The sequence below is a fragment of the Leptodactylus fuscus genome, chromosome 2 (assembly GCF_031893055.1).
Source record: "Leptodactylus fuscus isolate aLepFus1 chromosome 2, aLepFus1.hap2, whole genome shotgun sequence".
In the NCBI taxonomy this organism is placed as follows: Eukaryota; Metazoa; Chordata; class Amphibia; order Anura; family Leptodactylidae; genus Leptodactylus; species Leptodactylus fuscus.
Window position 1 is genome coordinate 251,318,645 of NC_134266.1, and position 21,215 is coordinate 251,339,859.

General features: G+C 42.0%; 1 protein-coding gene across 1 annotated transcript; it reads left to right on the forward strand.

The window, feature by feature from the left end:
• The first annotated feature begins 353 nt into the window (after positions 1-353).
• LOC142194133 (complement C1q and tumor necrosis factor-related protein 9A-like) lies at positions 354-19,689 on the forward strand. The gene is made up of 3 exons (XM_075263150.1): positions 354-467; positions 18,875-19,070; positions 19,190-19,689. Exons 1-3 carry the CDS (start codon positions 441-443, stop codon positions 19,687-19,689), a joined length of 723 nt encoding a protein of 240 aa, XP_075119251.1. The 5' UTR covers positions 354-440.
• Positions 19,690-21,215: the final 1,526 nt, after the last annotated feature.

Below are 21,215 nucleotides of genomic sequence, written 5' to 3' on the forward strand. Positions count from 1 at the left end.
ACACTTGGTATAAACATATGAGGTTCCTTTCAATGGATTTCACATATATTTGCTAATTTCCCAATTTAATATAGAGGATCATATAAGATAAAAAATAGAAAGAAATAGAAAATAGTAGAAAAAGAAAATAGACAGTAGAAAGAAAATAGACGTCTCTTTGTTGGATATATTTTCCTTTTTTCCTTGTTGGATGCATCCTGATTTTCTTAGGCCTATTTGTGATGTCACAGATCTGTTGTATACACCAGTCGACTCGACACATAACACTTAACACTTATACTGACCAGCCCATCAGGGTCACAGGTCACAATGTGTTGCTGTCAATCAACTGACCACATGAACGAACACTTAATTCACAGTAAGTAAGAGCTCCATGCCTAGTTACATGCCTTTAAACAAAATGGATTATAACTTGAAAATCCTAAAAACATGGACTTTACATGAAACTATTGAAAAACATGCTTGAGGTAAGTTAGAACTTCTATCACTTTATCATGCATTGTTATTAGTCACACCATGTTAATTTGTTTACTCATTAATCGTTAGACACTCCATGCATTCTTTTAGCTAGAAGGAAAGAATGATGAATGAACGGACATCACTGATTGAACTGATCCATTTTTCCATATATGACATTTCTGATCTGAAAAATAGATAAACTTTAGCAAAAACCAAATTAATACAATATTGATTTTAACCAATGGAAAGTTTAATAACTTTATGGATTCCTAATACTATTTGATCATATTAATATATTGTACATATATTCATATACATGTCATATATTCATATATTGTATATAACATGCTCCTTCTCTCTCTGCATCTAGAGAGTGGACTATGACGAAAATCTGTCACCACACATGAGACTCTCCTCCTGTGTGTATATATATATATACTGTATATAATATGATCCATAGTATTATTCACAATAGCATAATTAGGATTATTTATAAACATCATCACATAATCATGTGGATTATACCTGATCATTGGACTTCTCCTCATATAAAAGGGATTTCTCTTTATATAGCCAAATAGTACATAAGTAAATCTCAATAGACAGTCATTCCTTCAGAGATACTTTTAAATTCAACCCCTGACCTCCTTTCAGATATATATTTTTAAGTTAAACCCATGAACTTCCTGTCAACACGTCCATCCATAATAGCCTCGCCAGGTCATGAGAGAATGCCAAGCTTGCCCTTTTCCTAAGAATATAAGACAGGTCAGATGCCATTGGGTTACTGAAAAGATCTGACATTTTGGAGACAACTGGTACATTCCCAGATACAATCTTTTGACTATCAATATATTTGGTTGGCTGCAATTCTTTAATTTCAGTTAATACTGGAATTTCAATTTGTGGACTTTCCTGCATGGCATATGGTTTATATGCAACATGTAATTTCCTACGTTTCTCATAGATTTTGTCACTTTGCCTCCTATAAATAGGGGACACTTTAACATGATTTGACAGATGTCTCTTAATAGGCTTTGCTTTTTGCTTTGGACATACTCGATTTACATTTGACATATGTTTCTGATGTCTTCTGGCCATGTCCAATAAACTAGCAGCTTCAAATAAAGTCTTCTTATCTGAGGCACTGGCAAGGGTGACTGCATCCAAGAATTTGAACTTTTTAACAAAACTTTTCACCATAGATGAAGAGTTCACCTTTTGAATGACAGTTTTGTATGTTCTCTCAAATTTAGACATGAACGCAAAAGTACATTCTTTTCTGCCAATCTTTATCTCATTCAGTATGTCAGGTGTTGGCATGCTGTCACCTCTAGTGCACCAGATTAGTTTCTTTAATCTCTCCACATCACTGTCTTTTAACCATTCATCTGACTCATTATCATAAGACATTTTTGCAGACAAACGTTCTGTAAAATCAATAGGAAGCCATAATTTAAACATTTTGTTTTTTTGTTCATTAGATAGATCAAATTTCTCTGCATGGCTTTCAAAAATTTCTGAGTTTCTACACACATGGATCTTTACATCATATGTGGGAATGGCTTTACTCAGATTCATCAAATATTCCTGAGATTTTAATTTCAATTTAGTTTCTTGTATCATTTGTTCCTCACCATCTATGGCCATTACTGCCACATGGTGCTCTTTATCAACATATTGAGATTTCTCATTATCTGTCTGAACAGATTTATGCATACTATTACTTAATTTCTTCTCTGTTACCACGTCATTAAAAATCTTTACCAAAGAAGCTATATTCCTAAATACCTGCTTCTCTTTTGTAGAACAAATTCTATTTTCAATCTTAGAATTTGCCTGCTTACATTGTGTATACAAATCTTGCCATATACTCGCTAAATTGTCACTAGACACAATTTTAAACTCAACGTTACACTTTTTAGACAATGACTCTAATTTTTCCATACTTTAAAAGTAAAATCTTTACTCACCACTGTAGAAAGCTTCACCTTTAGCTTGTCCTTGGAACAGTTGGTCCCTGTCATCAGAACGTCTCAGTACGTCTGGCACTTGTGGTCCTTCTGTATTTCCTCACAGGCTTTCCTCACACAGGCTTCCGTATCATATAACACGTGCAACAGTCATCTGTATCTCACCAATATAAGTTTCTTTTCGAAGTCTTCCTGAATCTTGCAATTCATACAACTTGCAAAATACTCCTCTCATCCCCCTTAATTGCAAGTGAACGGAACAAGAAAAACAGGAAAAAACCAACCGTGCTGGGCTCGCCACTGTTAAATAGCCATGAAGTAACGGAGGAAGGCTGGCTCGCCACTGTTAAATATCTTGTATTTGCCGGTGAGACTTGTATCCACTGTTAAATATCCGTACCTAGCCTTGAAATTGTGGGATAGACTTGTGTCACGTGTTGAAGGCCTTATCCACGATAGGAAGAAGTCAGCTTGTTATAAAACAGTGTAGAGGTTTATTAATATCTTGAAGGAAAACACAGGAACAGGGAAAATGTCCAAATAACACAAATATCAGTCAATTGTCAATAGCTTACATCTTCAGAGAAGTTAAATCATCTGGATATCTTGTAGTTACAGCTTGGTTCATGCTTGTCATCTGGTTGGTGGACTTGGGATATTCACGACATCTTGTCCAGGATGACAGAGAGGGATGGCAGACAGACCTGCCATAGATTCCCCATGGATCCCCCTCATGGATGACGACCACGACGTGTGTGTCTGTCACTCATTTATATTCATGAGAGTGGGTGTTACCTTCCATGTTACAGCTATGTAGGGAGATTTCTAAAATGGTGTACTCTAACCGCACCCATGTACCCAAAATACAACAGATATGATGTCAGTAGAGTGTTAACCCCATGTCTGCTAGAGAATATTGTAAATATATAATATTTAACAATTATTACCCCCCATTGTTATAGACCAGTATGAAGACTATGGGGGTAGAAGGTTATTAAACAGCAGTCATGCCTTGAAGAGATCTTCAGAACCTTACCTTCCACCCACAAGCCATTCCTTCCATTCGTTACGGTACGCGGCTGGAATGTTTGGTAAGCGATTATTCCGTAAATCTCATTTTACATAAATATTGACACAAAGTGTCGGAGAACGAGGTTGATGGTTTCCAGAGAAAATTAAAGATTAAACTATCCACCTGATGGGGCTGGCCTATGGGATGAAGAATGGAGGTCTTGTTCCACCACCTCAAGATCTTCTGTTTATTTCTGGCCAGAATGGACAGAATCTCAGCAGAATTGGAAGAAAACAGTCCATGCAATAAAAATGAATTCTGCTAAATGTTTCCTTTTAGTTCTTGTAATTACATTTCCTCAGGAAGTCTTCATCTTTCTGTCAGGGCTATAAATCTATTTACATGCGGCTGTCACTTTACAGCAGTGCTGTGACTTTTCACTGGCATGAAGGAACATGCTTAAAGAGGACCTTTCACCACTTCTGGGCACATGCAGTTTTATATACTGCTGGAAAGCTGACAGTGCGCTGATTTCAGCGCACTGTCGGCTTTCCCGATCCGTGCCCGGTGTAAAGCGCTATCGGTCCCGGGACCGTAGCGCTTTAGTGTCAGAAGGGCGTTTCTGACCATTAGCCAGAGACGTCCTTCTGCCTCGCGGCGCCAATCGCGCTGTACAGTGGTGTGGGGAGGAACGCCCCCTCCCGCTCCTGATAATGCTAGTCTACGGACAAGCTGTGCGAGCAGAGGGAGGGGGGAGTTCCTCCCCGCTCCACAGCACAGCGCGATTGGCGCCGCGAGGCAGAAGGACGTCTCTGGCTAATGGTCAGAAACGCCCTTCTGACGCTAAAGTGCTACGGTCCCGGGACCGATAGCGCTTTACACCGGGCACGGATCGGGAAAGCCGACAGTGCACTGAAATCAGCGCACTGTCAGCTTTCCAGCAGTATATAACACTGCATGTGCCCAGAAGTGGTGAAAGGTCCTCTTTAAAGGTAAAGTCTGAATACTCTTTAGGATGTGCGGTGAAGGCCCCAAGGAGTATGTGGCATGGGTGTGAAGGACGTAACTAAAATGATATTGTATGGTTATGGTTGGTTATGGTTAAAATCTAGGCGGACACAAATATATGTCACAAAATATCCCACATATGATATTCTAAATTATAAAATAGGGTTGTACCAAAATCTGGCGCATGCACAGTACAGACTGTCTTCTCTGCGTGGCATCCTCTTCATTACCGCGCATGCGGCAGACTCCAAACCACCAGTGCATGTCCGAAACTTGCTTTAGGTAGCTGTGGAGCAGAGAGTTGTCAAACAGATAGGGAGCAGCACGGGGCCATAGTTCCGATGACGCAATTGCGCGCATGCGCAGTCGGCTCTACTAGTGTCTCACTGGCAGAGCCAACTTCGCAGGCGTCGGAGGTGACGCCGAAGAAAGAACGGGAGGATCCAGCAGAAGATAGAGGCGTCGCTGGAGCCTGTTTTCGAGCGGCAGTGAGTGAGTGCAACATCGCATTTCCAGCACTGGGGCCCGCCCCCATCGCTGCGAGAGAACTAATTTGCATACTGGTAAAAACGGTATTTCTAAGGAACGGCGCGGCAGAGATCACATCTAAAGGTAAGAGACGAATTCCGACGTCTTATCTACAAAAAAAAGGGTTTTAATGGTAGAATACCTTTAATTCTAGGAACTATTTTCCACTACTAGTGGTGAAAAGTGGTACTGCAAGTGATATATTCATAATAAATACCAATATTTAAGTTTTTTTTTCAAGACTGCAATATTTTAGATATCCACGCAATGGATATCTATTTTGTCCCAGCAGCGACAGTCCCAGGAGACCACAAAAACAGGGGTCTTGTGGGCCTTTATTTATAAGGGAGGTTTAAGGATTTTTACAAATACACATCATCTGGAGATAACAGGGTAATGCTATGGAGAATGGTGTTATCAAGAAGTGAACCACCTCCAGGAAAGAAGGAGCTGAAGTGCCGTTTGTGACATTTTTAAGTGTTTCTTCTTGGCTATCTCAATTGCAGGCGTTGCGCTCCAATCTGCTGGTAAGGAGCTGACTGCTCGGAGTACAGAATGTACAAGAGCCTGTAAATAAGCCACTTGCGAAGGAATAACAAAAATCTGCAGAAAAAAATGTAGCACATGGTGTTCTTGTTCTCCCACTAAATTAAAGTGAAACTCCAACATTATGTTTCTGGAATTATTTCTGGTCCCCACAAATAGACTGAAAACTGTACTCAATGGGGAATTTATTAGGACTATTGCATAGTGCACCAGTGTTAATAATAAGAGTTGGCAAATGCAACAGGATTATTAAAGGGGGAATAGAAGCATGTCCAGGAATTGAAGCAACCCCTGCGACACTGTAAAATTTCTGTAAAATTTTAAAATAAAAGCAAACTCACCTGTCCCCTGCATTGGGTTGTCCTCTGCCAGTACCATATTGCCAGAAGTCCTCATATACATCACCAGTTCTATGTGGGTATGTTCACACGGTGGAAAATGAAGAGGAACTCCTCTTCATTTTCCATCGCCGGCATTTTCGTCACGGCCTCCCACTACTGATTAGGCCCAGATGAATGGGCGGAAACACCAGGGAGTCTTGAGCCGCAGACACTGTGGCTAAATCAGCCATGGAATCCACGGCATGATCAAACAGGACGCTTCTTTTTTCCGCGTCCTGCTGCATTTTCTAACTCCCATTGAAACAATGGGAAGTGAATTCCGGGAGGAATCTACTCTGGACTTAGCGGCGAAATCTGCCCTAAAATCCACAGCAAATTCGGCAGCAGCAAACATGGCACCAGAGGAAGACAATGGAGTGCCAGGGACAGGACAACCCCATCAAGAAGCTCTGACCTCTTAATAATGGCGATGCACTGCAGGAGACCCCTGCTCCATTTGGGAAGTTCCATAAAACTCATGAATTCTCATGTGTAACTATGTGTCTTGACTAGGGTTGAGCCGATCTTGAGATTTCAAGATCGATTTTAAAATCCGATTTCCGATCATTTTCCAGCCGATCTCGATCGTGAAATTTGCTCGATCGCCGATCGGAATCCGATCTTTTCCGATCCCGATCCTCAACCCTAGTCAATGCTTTTCTATGGGAAAAGTCACTTTTGTGGTTGAGCCGATCTTGAGATGACCTCCGATCTCGATCCCACTGGAAAAGATCGGGTCGGAATTCCGATCTCGATTGTGAAATTTACTCGATCGCCGATCGGAATCTGATCTTTTCCGATCCCGATCGCTCAACCCTAGTCTTGACCTGTAGCCATGGCTTCCATATAGCAGAAATCTTCTCACAGATCCAGCATAGGGCACATTAATATGGACACTGCCCTGTACTTTAACTTACATATAAATGATCAAGTGGTTCCAGATGTGGCAGGGAAGAAGGGAATAGGGAATATTTCTTTTAACCTTTTCCATGATCTGAATGTAATTTTACCAAATAAAAGCAAGAAATAAACATATCCTACCCATAAAGTACACTGCATTGCATGCTGATATGTGTCTCTTGTACATTGATCAGTACACAAGGCGCTTCCATGGAAGTTACATAATGATTGAGTGTGACTATGGCAAATCATGTCCGTGTTTGCACTCCTTATCTGTTACTTGGTGAGAAGATCACAGATTCCTCCTGACTGCAAACCATTATAGGAAACTATTCTATAGATTGTATAAGCTTCCTCAAATCCCCTACAAGGATCCTTGGAGATTAATGTTCCTGGAAAGACTCTACAGCAAATGTTTACCAAATGTACTTCTTCTCTTCTCTGAAGTGTCTAACACAACCTGAGGTCACCCCTGACATAATCTGGTCTCTAGAGATGTATCCAGACAGCTCCAGCTGGAAGCGGCCAAGTCAGATCCCCCACAATACGAGTGTGTGTGTGCCATGAATGTCAAAATGCAAAGCTAGTGTAAGAAGGGAAGACTTAGAGAGAGTTTTCATCAGATCTGCAAAGCCCAATGATTATAAATGTGAAAGTTTGTGTGTTTGGATGTTTGTGAATTTAGATATTTGGATGTTTGTTCCTCAATCACACCGGAACGGCTGAATGGATTTCATAGAAATTTGACACACACCTACATATTAGCCAGGAAGGAAAAATGGGCTACTTTAAAAGTGTCTCACTCACCCCAAAACGCCACCGCGACCCTCAAAATTTGTCTCCTGCTCCGCTGTCGGCCCGGGCATAACGTCAGCGCAGGTAGTTACACGCCACTCCTATTGGTGCCTATCGGTGTGTGGGCGGGATAGGGCGCCAGCGCAGCAGCGCATAGGTTGGCACCGAATTGTGGGCGTGGCCAGCATTGCTGGGACCCTTTCCTCAACATGGCGGCTGCCCGCATGGTTCCGAACGCTGCTGACATGCCGGCCGGCCACACATTGCCTCAGGCCGGCGTAGCATGCAGCATCACACCAGGCCCAAACAAGCCCAGCAGCACGTACCCGCGAACTGTGCGGCCAGGAACACACGGCACGGGAAGGACCGCACATGCTCGCTGAACCTCAGCCACGAGACAGACAGCTCACCAGCATCTACATGGTGAGTGCTACGGGGAACAGGGATCGGCAGGTTGCTTAAGGGAGGGGGGGTACAACAGGTGATGGGTAGGGGCTGGGGGGGGGGAGTTAGGGAGGGTGAGGGGGGGGTTGGCATCAGAGGGCAGAAGGTAAGTAGGGGGGAGGGGGGCCAGATTGCACATGTGGAAAGGGGAAGGAGGGTAACTGGGGTCACGGGTAGGTGGTGGTGGGGGGAAGGGGTAGATGTAGGAGGTAACTGTGATCTCTAAAGGGGGAAAGGGGGCGGGGGGCACGGCTGGGGGGTAAGGGGAGGGCCGGGGGCGCGGGTGGGTGGAAGGGGAGGGCCAGAGGTGCAGCAGTTCACGATACTGTGGGAGGGCCCAGCGCCGGCCGCAAAGAAAGGGCCGTGGGGGGCCACGGGTCGCGCTGCAGGTGGTTCGCGCAAGACTGAGGGGACAGCGGACGAAGTCGCAGGTTATAGCTAGTAAATCATATGTATAAGAAAAATGTATCTTTGTACCGTATTAGCCAAAGGATATGAGAACTCTCAATCTTTAGAAATCATAAGATAGTCGCTGCCAACCTGAGCATTTTGGTGTTTTATTTATCAAAATCTGTTCAGTTATTCCAAAGATATTAGCCCTGTTAGTGTCAATGCAAATTAATGTAGACTAGACTACATGATATACAGCACACAAAGACCCCACCCCCAGAGAAACTACAGTATTACCACCCACTTGGCTAGTATACACTATATTCCATTAACACTAACAGGACTAATATCTTTGGAATAACTGAACAGATTTTGATAAACGAAACACCAAAATGCTCAGGGTGACAGTGACTATCAAATGATTTATATCCATGGGCTCTTCAGATCAGGTGATAGGTCCATTTTAAAGGGTGTACTCCTATCTCAAGAATGGGTGTTGCCTGACCATGGTCCCTGCGATTGTAGAGATGACTGATCTGACAACCCCGTCAACCAATAGTCTTGCAAACACCAGTTCTTTTAAAACGTCCCAATTGATTGTAACATAGATTTTATTTATTATGTGTGACCATCAGTCTTAAAGAACATGACTAATTCATGGCTATCAATGAAGGAATACAGCTATAAGTATACACTTCTGCTAAGAAATAGCTCACATCCATGCCAAGCTTAATGTTTAATAGAAAGCGCCAGACAACCAAGACTCTATAGACATTGCATCAGGACTTGGTGTCTCTGCTTTACTCCCTTGTGCCGACATCACCAGGCTACCAGCACCAGGGTTGCGTCATCTCATGTCTGAAGACTGTTCAAAGATTTATCTTAAAGCTGTAAACTCTATAACAGGACCCCTCCCTCAGGCTAGGTTCAGACTTGCTCGGTCTCTCTATCATTCAATTACCCAAAGACACCCATGGAGCCCATAGACTGTAATGGGGTCCGCCTGGTGTCAGTGGGGTTCCCATTATTTTATACTCAAAACTTTGTACAGTACTTTTCCTTCTGTCGGTTTGCGCCAGAATGTGAACGTAGCCTAACATGTTACATTTATAATAGCAGTGCTTTCTTATATGGTACAGGGGTCTTTGGGTCAACTCAAGCACCAGGGCCTAGGTGGGCCCGTCACCATTGCACCCCCTATTGCTTCTCCCCATCGTCAGAAAAGTAGTAATTAAGTTCTTATATAATTCGGGATTCTAGACAGGGTGTGTAAAGGTTCCCATATCTGAACCCCATAAAGATCACATAAAGGAGACTGGCGTATTATATGGTTTAATAAAGGGACGATCTGGCTCAGGAAAAAACTCAAGAGGAGGCCTCTTCATAAATCAGGCATAAAATTGGTGTAAATTTCCAACACAGGGCAGAAAACTGTCATGAATTATAATAAATATGTCAGGTCGAGGCATTCTCGCCCCGCACCACTCCGCTTACATTCGCACCAAGGGGTGAGTAAGTCGCAGAACATAGAAAGGACCTTGTACCAAATGTGTACCACGCTATCATCCCTTTAAACTAGAAATCTGGCATAGAAGGATTAATAAATCTCCCCCACTGAGCTTCGGAGGACACATATGACATAGCTTTCCATAGACTTCATTGTATGCTGTGTGATATGTAAGTATGCTGGCTGCCTGTCTAGATATAACAGTAGACCAGTCGGGTTCCCGGCATGATTCATTCACTCATAGGACAGCTACCTTGTAAAAAGGGATTGTTCTAGGTAGGTGGACTGCCCCTTTAAGATTTCATGAACCATTTACTTTTTATAGCACATTAGTAGTCATCACCTTTAATGCCATTTTATTTGAGACTGCCCCAAGCCCCAGCTTTTTATTGCTGTGGAAATATCTATTCACAAAGGAGGATTAGCTCATAGAACTAATAATTATATGTATTCTGGTTGTTAGCCTGGTAGACAAATGCTGTGTTTGTGGGTATATGTATCATTTGTATAATACTACTGCCACCTACAGGTCTTTACAGTACACTGCAGACAATTACTGCAAATAAAATGACAGCGGCCCTTTAGAGAATATTTATACAGGACAAGCTATCTGTGAACATCCATAGTCCTGACCCTATTGGCATATAATGGTACTTAGGGGACATTGGACTGTGTGGAGCTGGTAAGGTGGCATTAAACTGTGTACGGGGGGCATTATACTATGTGGTCCACTTAGTGGCATTAGTTGGTGAGGAGCTACTAAAAACATTAAAGACAGTGGCGTAACTAGAAATGGCAGGGCCCCATGAACGTTTGACATTGCCCCCCCCCCCCAAACGACACCAACGCCGAAGACCTCGACCGACCCCCTCCTCCGCATTCCTGCGCGCTCTATTATGTCCATTAGTGGCCCCTGCACACAGTATTATGTCCCATAGTGGCCCCTGCACACAGTATTATCCCCCCATAGTGGCCGCAACACACAGTATTATCCTCCATAGTGACCCCTGCACACAGTATTATGCCAAATAGTTGCCCCTGCACACAGTATTATCCCCCATAGTGGCCCCTGCACACAGTATTATGTCCCACTGTGGACACCCATAAACAATTATTATACTCTGGGGTCTTTTCAGACCCCAGAGTATAATAATCGGAGACCCGGGGGAATAAAAACATAAAAAAATACTGATTCTTACCTGTCCCCCATCTCTTACGCTGTCGGCCTCCGCTGCCGTCCTTCTTCAATGACGTTGGACGTCACATGACCCGGGACGCAGGCCGTGTTCATGTGACGTCAGAGACGTCAGACAATGCCTGAGGCCTGGCAGATTCGTAGAGAGGTAAGTAACAGTGTTTTTTCATGTTTCTTACCTCTCCCGGGCCTCTGATCATTATACTCGGGGGTCTGCAAAGACCCCCGAGTATAATGATAGTGTTTGTGGGGCCCGCGGTGTCACTTACCGACCCCGGCCCAGCCAGGATCAGTAAGTAAATAGGGCCCATAACGACCTATTAAAATAAAACAAAAACACAGCGGTAGCGGCTGTCACCGGGCCCCCTAATGTCCAGGGCACTGCTACCATGGTAGTTACGCCACTGATTAAAGGGGTTAATACATTTCAAGTATTGATGGCCACCTGTACCAAGACAACACGTCTTTCTGTAATGTTTAGTGAGACTCGCTGCTCACTCGCCTTACAAACTGAAGTGTGGGTACTGCATTGTGGTCCCATAGACATCGCTATTTCGGTACAGGTGATCTGCATAGGTCCCGGGTGTTGGACCCCCACAGATCTTATATTAATGACCTATGCAAATAATAGCTCATCAATACTAAAAACTGGAAAACCCTTTTAAATTGTATGGAGAGCATTATATTATGTGGGGCCACTTTACAGGATATAATACTATAAGGGTCCACTTAGGGACATTATACAGTATGGTGGCGACTAAGAGGGCATCATCACTGAGTGTTAATATACATTGAAGGGCACTATATCCAGGTATGTATGGCCTCTCCTGATGAAGCCCTGATGTGGTGAAGCATGTAGAGGTAGGGTATAGGCGCTGGTATACCAGTGCGGAGTATTTTTGTTCCATCATGTCTTCATGTATATCGGCCAGTATATGGACCATTACCAGTATTGCTTTGTAGCTGTGATGAGTATGTTCACATGAATCCTTACCAAGTAAGATGCTGCATATACGACAGTGGTTTGACTTGTATTCACATACAGTATATAGAGATTGAGCTGTCGTAGACATATCATCATCTCATGCTGGATATAAAGATGCTCTTTAAAAATAAATAAATACATTTTACACCTCCCCACCCACCACATGGGTTGCTCCAATTCCTGGACAACCACTTTTCTAATATTGATGGCCTGTTCATGGACCCCAGCAGATCAGCTTTTCCAGGACAGCGTGGCTGTAGGTAATGTTAACAATCCCAGGAGCCACGCCGCTCGCGTGCCATACAGTGTGTAGCAGTGGGTTTAGGTACTGCAGTGGTGCATTGCTTCCCACATTTTATTACTTGTAGGCACATAGTCTTGGTACAGCTGATCTGCTGGGGTCCTGACTGGCAGATTCCTGCAGATGTAATACTGATGGCTTATTCTAAGGATAGACCATCAGTATTAGAAAGGTGAATAACCCATTTAAAGTACAGGGGCATAATTTATATTAGGGGGACAGGGAACATTCTGGGTGAAAGGAGGCACTCTGGAGGGGGACTCAAAGAGGGTGTTATACCGTATTGGGGAGGCAGGAAACGGGGCTTTATTCCATGGCGTAAACAATGATAAATCTTTCGGGGTTAGGATTGTGGTGTGACTTTTTTATGGCCCCAGTGCTAAGAGAAAACTCATTTACATAACGAAGGAAACCGGGATTTCTACCAAACGGTGGCGCAGAGAAGACTTCTAAAGGTAGGAGAACAGTCTTTCTTAAAGGGATCCTATCATTAAAACATAATTTTTTCTCATGAACATGTAGGAATAGCCTTAAGAAAGGCTATTCTTCTCCTACCTTTAGATGTCTTCTCGGCGCCGAGACAGTAAGTAAGCAGCCATTTTCTTGTGGCCTGTGGGCATGCGCAGTCGGCACTGCCCGAGGCCTAGAAGTTTGACCCCCAGTTACGGAAGAAGATGCATGAAGAGACCGTTCCTGAAGAAGATGGAGGCGGTGCTGGAGAGTTCTCTGGCAGCATTGGAGCCGCCCCCAGTGCTGTTTGAGCGCTGAGGCCCACCCCTAGTGCTGCGAGAGAGCTCATTTGCATACCAACGAAAACCAGGATTTATACCGAACGGCGACGTGGAGAAGACAACTAAAGGTTGGAGAAGAATAGCCTTTCTTAAGGCTATTCCTACTTGTTAGTGAGAAAAAATGGTGTTTTAATGATAGGATCCCCTTAAGGCTATTCCTACATGTTTGGGAGAAAAAATGGCATTCAAGTGATTGAATCCGTTTAAGACCTCAGCATGTAAGTAAAAATATTCCTATTCCTAAACAGCAGGAAGAAATGGTAAAAAAAAATTCCGAAGACATTTACTAGGGTCCACATTTTGAACATGCTTGTGTCTGAGAAGTGTCAGATCCAGTAGATTACTGGGGACAGATCTGATTTCTCTTTGGTGGTTAATCTCTATTTTTATATTCTTCTCCCTAAAAAACAAAGAACCAGAAAACATTACCCAAACAATTTAACATTTCACTCATATTTTCCCGGAACAATCACGCTTAACCGAAAACATTAACTAGATCTACAAAAATCATTAACAGATCTGGACCTGTGCCATATACACGTCCATAGGCACTAAAATACCAAGGCAAGTTATAGTTCCCTCATGCCCAAAATTAAAGGGGTTTTGCAGAACTGTAAAAATGATGAGCTATCCCAGCACCCCAGTCAACCACTTTCACTCTACATGCCTGGAATATCACACTTCATTCCATGGGTTATCTTGGTTTTTTTTCTATTCTCTACATTGTAGATTTATATTAAAGACATGGATACTATGAAGGAACACAAGAAAATGGTAAACAACCCAAAATCTATTGACTCTTTTCTTTTTTGTAGATCATGAGCCCCACATAGAGCTCACAATGTACATTTTTCCCTATCAGTATGTCTTTTTGGAATATGGAATGGAAATCCATGCAAACACAGGGAGAACATACAAACTCCTTGTAGATGTTTTTTTGCCCTTGGCGGGATTTGAACACCAGGACTCCAGCACCATGTGGCCCCTTGAATCTATTGACGCTTCAAAGTCACTTTGAGTCACTTTTGCTTTGATGACAGGTTTGTAGACTCTCAATCAGCTTCATGAGGTAGTCAACTGGAAATGTTTTCCAAAACATTTTTTTTTTCCCAAAAATCTTGAATTCCAAGTGGGACAACTGCTTCATTTGCAAAAGACTTCAAAGTTATTTTACTCCAAATCTACAAAAGTGACATACATAACAGGTATATTGTTCATCCACTTTGCCCTGACTGTAAAAACACAGCGATTTTTCCCGCAACGTTTCTACCACGGGCAAATTACAGCATTTCCGTCCTGTGGGGCCCCAGCCTTATATAGTTATATATTTTTTTTATATTTCAGTGTACAGGGATACATAGGGTGTCTTTTATTGTGGGGCCGAGGTTACTTTTTAGTTATACTATTTTGGGGAATGTCTATTGCTTTAATCACTTTTTGTTCAAATTTTTATGAGAGGCGAAACAGCGAAAAATTGTTGGTTTGGCTCTTTTGAATTTTTTTTTCCCGCTATGCCGTTCACCATATTGAATAAATATTCTTATAAGTTTGTAGAACAGGGGTTTTTAGACACAGGGATACCTAATACGTATTTGTTTCACAATATTTTAGTAGCTTTATATGTGTTCTAGGGAAAGGGAGGTGATTTTAATTTTTTATTCCCTTTTTTTTTATATAGATTTTTTTTCTACTTTTTTTTCTATTTTTAAAGTATTTATCTTGAACCCAGGAGTTCTGATTACTAATGCAATGCTAATGCAACATACCGTCATGTGTATTACAGACTGCATAGAGCCTGTAATACAAATTAATGCCAAACCTGGGAGCCTTCAATAGAAACAAGATCTGGGCCCAGCAATCTACAGCAAAATGGTGGCTACAATTCTTCTTCACAAAAATGACGCCTACGAGGCTTTAATACCATAATCAGTGCGGGCAACGATTGGGGGTATTATTATTTTTCAGCTATTCTAACTTTAGTGGATGATTTATGATCAGTTATGATTTCACAAGAACCCAACTTATTAACCCAACCTCACAAATAGATAGGTTAGAGGTAATTACTGGGACATTTTGGACTCCTTCAAGCCTGGCAGTGTGCTGGGATTGCAATTTTGATGCCTCGAACTGGAGATAGTCATCTGCATCACCATCAACTGGAAGTGAGCTCTGTGCGTGGAGGAGGGTCCTGTGCTGTTGGAGCAAGACATGTGCTAAGGGGACAGTGAAGACCTGAACTGTGCTGGATGGAGATCTGACATGCTGGATGGAGACCTGACATGCTGGATGGAGGAACTGCCATGCTGGCTGTGGAGTGAGTCTGGAGACACAGTGTTTGTGTTGCTACTTTTGGGACCGAGTCTGGAAACCTCTGAAGTTTAGAAGGTAAAGGAGACCATATGAGAGAAAGTCCTCAAGGACTTGTAAGTACGGCTTGGCCGCGTCCACGTGGTGATATATAAGGGACTCTTACGCGGACACCTTATCATCTGAGAAATTGGCCTGTCTGTTAAGTGGAGAGCTGGAGCAAAGGATATAACTGTACTTGTAAGTGAAGACAGCATTTCCCTGTGGATTACAAATAGTATTGCGCAATACTTAGGGTGCACCCCCAACGAGGGACCGATCCAGGAGAACCGTGTTCTTAAAGGACTTGTATCTGTTACCTGTTAAGTAACTGTGGGAACTAGGAGTATAGTGTTAGTTTGCTGCAATATTCTGTTCCATATTAGTTTGTATTTCTTCTCTGGATATACCTTGTTGCATATTTTCCCCAAATCTCTATTCTGTGACTTATCCAGTAAACTTTGTCATGGGAATTAAAACACTGTGTGGCATTGTGTACCTGCTGGACCTGTGGGCCCAGCCCTTGGTCCTCTGTCACCCTTATACTTACGGGAAAGGACTGGAAAATCGCCTTTTGGGAATTTAGTCACAAGTGACAACAGAACATCCTGCCAATTTCTACCTGAAAGTTCAACCACATTTGACTTTGCGCAAGCACTTATGTGTCACACACATTAACCAAGAGATTTATTGATTTACAAGCTTCTATGTAGAAATCCATCTTTGACAGACTAGATAAACCAATTGAAAGAACAATCCACGGATAACACTACTTCACTTCTGCACTACTGGATTGAGATTATCCGAATTTTCTACACTTAATAGTAGTCGTAAGTAACCTTACATTGTAAATTCTCATAGATATTAGGTTATGACATCTTGCAATTTGCTGTTGTATTGTATATATTGTATATAGTGTGCAAAAGCAAATACATCTTAAAAAATTTGAATAAATATAATATTAGCAAAAATTATTACACATAAAAGATAGATGAAAGATACATAGATAAATAGAAAATAAATTGAGACATAAATGATAGATAGATAGATAGATAGATAGATAGATAGATCTGTAACATATAGATATTTGATTGATAGATAGATAGATAGATAGATAGATAGATAGATAGGAGATAGATAGATAGATAGATAGATAGGAGATAGATAGATAGATAGATAGATAGATAGATAGATAGGAGATAGATAGATAGGAGATAGATAGATAGATAGATAGATAGATAGATAGATAGATAGATAGGAGACAGATAGATAGATAGATAGATAGATAGATAGATAGGAGATAGATAGATAGATAGATAGATAGATAGATAGGAGATAGATAGATAGATAGATAGAACCACTTGTATGATAAATTCGAAATAATCCTATATACAGGCAGACTAGATGGACCATGTGCTCTTCTTCTGCTGTAAATATCCGATAAATAGTTAAATAGGTAGATTCATAGACAGATACTAAATAGATATATACATAGCTTACCAGAGAATAGATAGATAAATATCATAGATAGAAAATAGAAATATTGATAGGTAGGTTGATAGATAACTAGATGGATGAATAGACAGATACATAGATGATAGATTGATCGATAGATAGATAAATAGATACATACATATACAGATAGGTAATAGAAATATAGATAAATTGATCTGTATCAGTCACATGACCAGGGCAGATTCACTATACATTCACTGAAGTTAAATAATTAAGGGGTTGTCCAGGATAAAATGATACTTCTACACTAAGCTAAATACCCTCCTCCAACCTACTTTCTAACTTACTTACTTTACAAAAAGTGTGATCATCCCTGGCACATTTTCAGATTTTGCGATGATGTTCTTTTTCCACGTTTCTGGAAATGAATGTCACCTGTACTAAACCCCCTCATCCCATCATACTTACCTGTCTTCCTGTCCAGAATTTCTGGGCATGGGACATAATTTCCTCCAGGAGGTGTGACTCTTCCTCTTCTGTATGTCTGCTGGCACCCTCATAATAGAGCCGGAGTTCTGGTATACACTGTAGCCAGCACTCTGGCTCTATTACGCAGGCGTCGGCAGCTGGCAGACATCTGCCGGCCATCCACACTTGCTCAATAGATCCGGAGTGCCGACTACAATGAATGCTACTGCTCCGGCTCTAAACAGGCATCAGGAGACGTCATAACAAACTGAAGGGATGTCCCATGCCCATACCCTTTTTTGAAAAACCTTTACTACTATCTGTGAAGGATCTCGCCTGGCCAAAGCCACTTTGACCCAGCCTCTGGCCTACCTGGCCTTGCCACGGGCAAAACTGCGATCGCCTTCTTACCTTTACCGTCCGCTCTCACCCTGAGAGAGGGACCGGGTCTTATACGATAATATGGGATGAGCCTTCTAAAGTTTTATATTTATTAACCCAGGAGGGTCGATACTAGACAACCAACATACATGGGTATATATGCTAGCGGATACAAGCTTATATGGTTACAGAAAGGTATGTACAGTGCAGTAAGATAAAAAGAATAAAAGATTAGAAACAGAATTATAATACTCAGTTGGGTCTCCGGAGTTCACCTCATGAAATCCAGGGCACAGTCCTTTAGAGTCCAAAAGTAGTTCTGAGTCCATAAGTAATCCTTAGGTGGTAAGGGTTTGACTCCCCATTAGCAGAATAGTCCAAGGTGAATGGTATCTCCATGAGCAATAGAAACCCTATTCCAAGGGATTAGCTTCCACAGCATCACAGCACTTCGTGACACATCCCAACAGTCCAGGAAGAACAAGTCGGGGTCTTGTCATCTGTGACAATATATCTCCACTCAGCCCCCTCCTACAATGAGGTCAGCAAGGTGGGCAGCTCTGCCCCTCACCTTGTACCAGTATGACTATATACGGCCATAACTCTTTGAGAGTCTCCTATGGAGTCAGCTTGTCTGCTAAAAGGCTCTCAGTCCACTGATTCTAGACAACCCCCGCCCCGGCTAAGAATAATGAAGTTAGCACAATCATGACAATGCTGTGCCCAGGTTGAGACAAAGGGATGAGCCAAGCTACCTCCAGGTAGGAATTAGGCTTGGACAATTGGACACTATCTCTGGCATCTTGCTAATCAGATCGAGTAAATTAACAGGGCAAAAGGGAAATATATCTGAGAAGGCAGTGAAAAAAAAACACATAACTCTGGGCCATTCATCACACTATCTCAATAACTTTTATTACTTTTCATTACAAAAGAGATAATCTGTATTTTCTGATACTGGAAACTACTCACAAAATTACTAACAATTCCAATATTTTCTGTTTTCTTAGATGCGACAGGTTACTCTCCCGCTTGCAATCGTTGTGGCCATATACTGTGTTTTAGGGAATTGTCAAGGAACAACCAAACAAAATGAATGTAATATAGGAGTCCCAGGTATCCCAGGAACACCAGGCCTGAATGGTCAGCATGGACCTCCAGGAAGAGATGGTAAAGATGGAGAACCGGGACCAAAAGGTGAACCAGGTATGTTCATCTAAACTGGGGGATGGGGACAGGTTTGTCTAAACTGAACAACTTGTAAAATGATAGAACTTACTGGATTCCTTGAATTTCCAGAATACAACTTATTGATTTTTTTCTAGGAGCACTTGGCAAACAAGGTCCACAAGGTCCACCTGGAAAAGCAGGTCCACCAGGGTTTCCTGGCCCTCCAGGTTTTCAAGGTTTACCAGGTCTACCGGCATCATCAGCAACAAGGAAAACCTACGCATTTCATGTTGGCCTGTCATCTTCTTATCCATCTACCGGAAGCCCAATAAAATTTCAAAAAGTTTTTTACAATGAGCAAAGTATTTACAAAACAGAAAATGGAAAATTTGTCGCTCCGGCAGAAGGTCTATATTTCTTCACGTACCATATTACAGTCTATAATAAAAATGTTCATATTGCCCTAAAACATAATGGTAAGATTGTGCAGCACATGTATCAAGTCTTCGCGACCAATACAAACCAAGCCTCTGGGGCCTCAATCATAGCCATGAAACAGAACGGGGAGGTTTGGCTGGAGGTTGTGGGAAGCAACAATGGCCTTTATACTGACAGTGATGATGACTCTACATTCTCAGGATTTCAGATTTCATGATTTTGGAGACCTGGAAACCATGAAATTTACATAATACCTTTATACTAATATACAGTCATAAAGCATAAAGCTGTAAAATGTAATGCAAATTAAATATATAAAATAAACACACTGTATACAGAGATTGACAATAAAACAGCTTTTGTGACACTGAACTTAGTATTGTCGTCATTTTAATGCTTTGTGTAATAGTTATGATGAGATATAATTTTATTAAATGGGCACTGGCATTGCAACAAACTGAGCCTACATGAATCGTACAGGAGATTATAAGAAATTTTACAATATATCTTATCAAAGAGAAATCCTCTCTCTCCTCCTATCAGGCTGTTTTCCTGCTCTCACTTCCTCTGCTATAATGAGTTTCACTGTGAAAACCTCTGCTCTAAACATCTGAAGAAGGACAGCAGGTCACATGACTTGGATTAGGCTACTGTTACGCTACACTAGCATTGTGTGACCGGTCTGGGACTCCGTCCCCCATTCCACTTAAAAGTGTGCTCTCTGCCAATTTCGGGAAGGCCTATGAGGTCTTTGGGGTCCGCAGGTTTTCGCAGATATCCTCTTTTAAAGTGGATAGAGTTTCTGTTTTTTGGGTCTCTAAGTGGACATGAAGAACGGCAGTACGAACCTAGCGTCACTCATATCTGAAGAAGTCTGTATAGTAAGGAACAAGAAAGGCAGGAGATAAGAGAAGAAAGAACAGAAGCTTTCTATTACAACCAAAGCATTTTACTGACATCGGAAGAATTTAGTCCTTCTCTATATATGTCCTGCATGATCGGAGGGCTGGTGGTGAGTGAGGGACAGTAAATTAGGTGCCAGCTCTGGTAGGACAGGGATTATCAGGACTGGCTTGGAAAATACTAGTCTTGATAAAGCCCCTATGTACCTGACATGACAAAAAAGAGGTATAGCCTGCACTTTTTATGTCCATGTCCAAAAAAGGGGTGTGACATTAAACAAAAAATGGGGCGGGGCTTTACTAAAAGGGTCATTGCCTCAGAAAATTTTTCCACCCCGTTTTGCATACTGAGGCTTATTAAAATCGATACATCAAAAATTTGGCAAACGCAAAACTTGACTTCTTTACGGCACTCACTTAGGATTGAATGGAGTGGTAGTGCACATGCTCAATCCCCACTACTTTCACACCAGTCACTAGGGATCCTACATTCTCAGAATCAGGATAAGGGAGCAGCACGATGGCTCAGTGGTTAGCTCTGCAGTGCTAGAGTCCTGGGTTTGAATCCTGCCAAAGACAACATCTGCAAGGAGTTTGTATGTTCTCCCTTTGTTTGTGTCGGTTTCCTCTCACACTCCAAAAGAAAGGGAAAAAAAAAATCTGGATAAGGTGCGTCCCAGCATACTATGCTCAGTAATAAAATAGGTATCCCTAAGACGTGGCTGTAGCGCTGCTGATAACGGTACATGAAGTTCAACTACATTTTGCTTTACATAAGCAGTTATATGGCACACACATTAACCAAGACATCTATTTATTTACAAGCTTCTATGTAGAAACC